At 41.0% G+C, this 4227-nt stretch overlaps 2 protein-coding genes across 2 annotated transcripts in view; one reads left to right on the forward strand and one right to left on the reverse strand.

The window, feature by feature from the left end:
- The window catches only part of LOC106808646 (UDP-glucuronic acid decarboxylase 1-like), a 34934-nt gene extending 32787 nt beyond the window's left edge, over window positions 1-2147 (reverse strand). The window contains exon 1 of the mRNA XM_014811451.1: window positions 1866-2147. Coding sequence (XP_014666937.1) covers window positions 1866-1947 — 82 coding nt within the window. The 5' untranslated portion in view covers window positions 1948-2147. The remainder of the gene's footprint in view (window positions 1-1865) is intronic.
- Window positions 2148-2355: 208 nt separating this feature from the next.
- Window positions 2356-4227, forward strand: part of LOC106808650 (trafficking protein particle complex subunit 1-like) — an 11609-nt gene continuing 9737 nt past the window's right edge. The window contains exon 1 of the mRNA XM_014811456.1: window positions 2356-2596. The gene's annotated coding sequence lies outside the window, so the exon portion shown is untranslated. The remainder of the gene's footprint in view (window positions 2597-4227) is intronic.

Below are 4227 nucleotides of genomic sequence, written 5' to 3' on the forward strand. Positions count from 1 at the left end.
ATTGCAGAGAGAGAGAGAGAGGGCAAGAGAGACAAAGGGGGGGAGAGAGAGAGAGAGAGAGAGAGAGAGAGAGAGAGAGAGAGAGAGAGAGAGAGAGAGAGAGAGAGAAAGAGAGAGAAAGAGAGTCAGTCAGTCAGACTAAATTGTATATATATATATATGTGATGTGATGTGCAATGAGTGATGTGTGTGTGTTTGAGCACACACACGCACCCACACGCACCCGCACATGCATACGCTCGCTCGCACGCACGCACGCACGCACGCACACAGAGAGGGAGAGAGAGAAAGAGAGTTTAAGAATGTGCGTTAGTTCAACATGTCTTGATAATAAAACGAAAATTATATGATTAGTTATAGTGATCTTTAGTGATCACATCTTGTTGCTCATGAAGAGAATAATTATACTAAAAAGATAATTGTCGTAGTCAGAATGAAGGCTGTACATGTACTCAAAAGTGCCTCAAATACAATCTCCTGCGATCTACATTTTCAAAATTTTCTGTGGGAGGACCCCCTGACCCCCCGCCTGTGTGCGTACACATCCATTTCACCCTAGCTACGCCCCTGGAACATATAACACTGTCACTGTAGTCAGAGCTCAGAATTTTGATACTATTTTTACAGGAATACAAGCTGATGTATGGAATGTTGTTCTCAATCAAGTCTTTCATCAATAGGATATCTCCAGTAGACCTGTATCCTTATGCAATAATATTAATGTAAATTCATTTTTCTTTAGAGATTACTTGCTTATAAAGAGAAGGTTATAATGAGGTAAGATGAGTAGTGATTTAGAACGTTAGAACAATGCATCTGTTGGAGCATTAATATCTTAGCATCTTGTGCAGTAATGTTATATTCAGTTTTGCATGTATACACTCAACAATTCCAATACTGACTAACCCTAGGACCGTTCACTTAGTTTTGTTTTCTGTGAAGTTGGGTTTACAAGGGGCCTATTCCAGGATTATTGCACCAGGGAGAAATACACATTTTACATACCAGGGTATTTGTTTATTTAGCGTATATGTCGTGATATTTTCAATAATGCTCAATAGCCGAGCTCGTAGAATGCGAGCGTTACGTCTGATAGGTCGTTGGTTAACATGTAACGCTCAATGTGTAATCGTAAAAGTTTAGTGAATTACAGCATTTGTAATGCTGCTGTCGATAGACCACAGCCGCGTGTAAATGGCCTATACTAAGCCATTCAAGGCCAAGGCTTACCGTGAAGCACACTGCATGATTATAGCTGGCATTTGACTGTAATGTTATACTGCAAGTTGCAGTACGGTAGAGAGTTAGTGTGAAATTTAACCAGCTTATCTGGTATTTATGATGCCAATGATTGGATTACAGGATTTATTACCGGCTGAAGTGACCAGCCGACCTTTGTGTGAGAGTTAACCACATTGGTTTTATCAGAAAATGGCAGTTAGATCCGGTCACAGTAGTAAGTTAATTTCTGACGTTCGGTAATGTGTCATTATGCATTTATGCATATCTTTATTTATGTCTTAGCATCTTTATGTATCTATGAATGACAGAATGTCAACTCAAAATGGATTATTTATGTTTAACTGAGATTATGCAATATACGAATGGGTGCTTTGTGTTTCTGTTGAGTGTTGTTTAAAGAACCTCAACCTAAAGCTGTTTTGTTTATTCACTCTTCACAGAATTGAATGCTGATCAATAAAGGATCTCATACATTAATACCGGGTGTAACTGCGTTCTTGTTCGTCTACATCGAGCCTTCCACTGATCTAGTCAATATATTAATTAGTACCTTGACGGTACGTAATTTCCCGAAAACACGACACGTTGTATACACACTACACAGTGTCACTGTCAGTACTCACCATAGCTTCCTACAACGAAAACTGTTACTATAAATGCGAGCATTTTAATCTTTTTGGAGCACACAAAATTGTTTCTTGACATAACGAAATCAGAAGCGTAGGTCCGTATGCGACAATCCAAAAATCGAAGGCATTGCGTAACCGCAACCGGAACACTTAAATCGACATGAGTGTGAGAAAATCGCACATAGATCGCTACGATAAGGGTCTAAACTGGTTTACGTCCGCGTTTAGTATTATTCTCACTCTCCGGTTTAGGTTGATTCTTCTGTTATTCTTCGGTGTTTGGGATTTATTGATGTAAGCGCCATCTACCAGTAATATGCTGCACTATACATAGACTGGCAACTTCAATCTTTATATAACTAATAGTCGTCAAAAGTGACGCTAGAGTCTCATCTATAAACCAATACGCACTATTTTAATTACAACAATTACAAATTCTTATAAGTTATATTACAACTTAGAAATAGTTGAAAAATCACATTTACTACTTCCATTTATTGTATACTATGTAAACTATATCCAAGCTTTCACACTGTCTGTTTGGTGTTTAAGTAGCCCAAGACGTGTATGCGAACTGCTTATGCTCATGCTGTCGCGTATTTATATAAACATGTCCGCTATTCTCCACACACGTTCAGAAGTGTAAACAGCTGAAAATGTGTAAGGCTGCTCATGATCATCACCACTAGGCACTACTACTACTACTACTAGTACTAGTGAAAAAGGTTAAGTGCTCAACATAGTTATAATTTTCAGCTGTATTTACTTTTGACAATCACAGCACACTCATGCAATGTATTTACATCTCAGTGTGTAGGCGTATTTGACTCCTCGAGTCTTAACAATACAAATTACAACTCTGACTCTCTTCAAACTTCCAACTAGTTCGTTCCAGTGGCAGTGCTTCCACTTCCAAGTTCTATTTCCAGGCCCTACCCAATCGGAATCCATCTATAAACGACTAAGGCCATGAGAATGAAAAATCCGGTTTACCGTCCAAGGAATTTTAAAAAGTGATGAGGCTTTTTTTCATTATTCATTATTCATTATTTAATTTTTCAGGCTGAAATACAGTGAAATACAGTACAGACAATAAACAATCTAGCCGCCCCTCTTTCCCACTTCGCAGAGCACTACATCACGTTGATCTTATATGTCTCTGGTACCAGGGTACGTTCCGGCAGTACCCTGGAGGACATAGACCCTCTCAGCCCTAGTGTGGTGGAGTAAATATTGACTATCACCAGTCTATCGTATAGTTTTCACACTGACTGTCACTGTACATCATCATGATCATGATGCATAAGACTCGAGAATGAATGTACTATTTCTCTGTGGACATTTTGTATTTACAAGAGAATTTATTGTGTGTTCTCCGTGATCTGCATGATTCCACCTTGATATATAGCGCCAGCGCTAGGGTGACTCGGCTTGGTTCCTGTTTTAAAGACACCTTTTCTGTTTAGAAATTTTCTTACCAATAGATGGTGGCACTAGTATCAAATCTTAGTCCATGACGTTCGTCAGTAACCTGAGTGTGTGTTTGTTGGAGCGGGATTCCACTGATGATCCCTGGATCTCCACTGGATCAAGTGATCCTGCACATTTGTTTGGGCCAATCAGTAATTACAAGTCCTCAGTGATCCGGATTACAAATTCCTGAACCTGCTTGTGAGGTGGACTTCTACCATGGTCCATAGTCATCAAGCGGCGATACCTCCCTAGCGTGTACAACGGAAAAACGGGGAAAATCAGTGCTATTTTCTACCGCACTACATTATTCTACTTTGGGCCTGCGAGTCTAGAATATATCTTCATGGTTCTTGCATTACCGAATTCTTGTGCTCTCTAAAACAAGACCAACCGCTGTCAATCGGAGATACTCCTAGCGACGCTATCGCTCCGTAACGCTCCCCTCCCACATGCCAAAGCCACCTAATCCACTCTGCCAAATCCGACTCGCGGCTTTAAGCTGCTTCGTGAAATTCGGTTTTTCCGCGATAACTTTAGTGATGGACGGGCTTCGGTATCCATCAGGTGGACATTCGGTGGCCATCGGCCCTCTGGCCTATCTTTCCATTATTCTTCTAGCACGGCTAACGCCCGTCCTGATGGAGCCGACCCATCAAGTTTACCGGAACGCAGCTCAGTTACTAAGTGTAGTAACAGTACCAAAATTTGGGGCATATGCCATCAATTATCAGCGCTCCAATGGTTGACAGGAACACGCATAGTCCAAATGCTTGACTCCGCTGTAGACTGGTTGGCAGCAGTGGATTCGAGGTGGCGTTTGGCGATGTGGAGGGGAGGTTTAGGAGCCGATATCTCCGCCTTAGCGACGTACTCGTATTGAAGC

Source organism: Priapulus caudatus, unplaced genomic scaffold, assembly GCF_000485595.1.
Source record: "Priapulus caudatus unplaced genomic scaffold, Priapulus_caudatus-5.0.1 Scaffold292, whole genome shotgun sequence".
In the NCBI taxonomy this organism is placed as follows: domain Eukaryota; kingdom Metazoa; phylum Priapulida; class Priapulimorpha; order Priapulimorphida; family Priapulidae; genus Priapulus; species Priapulus caudatus.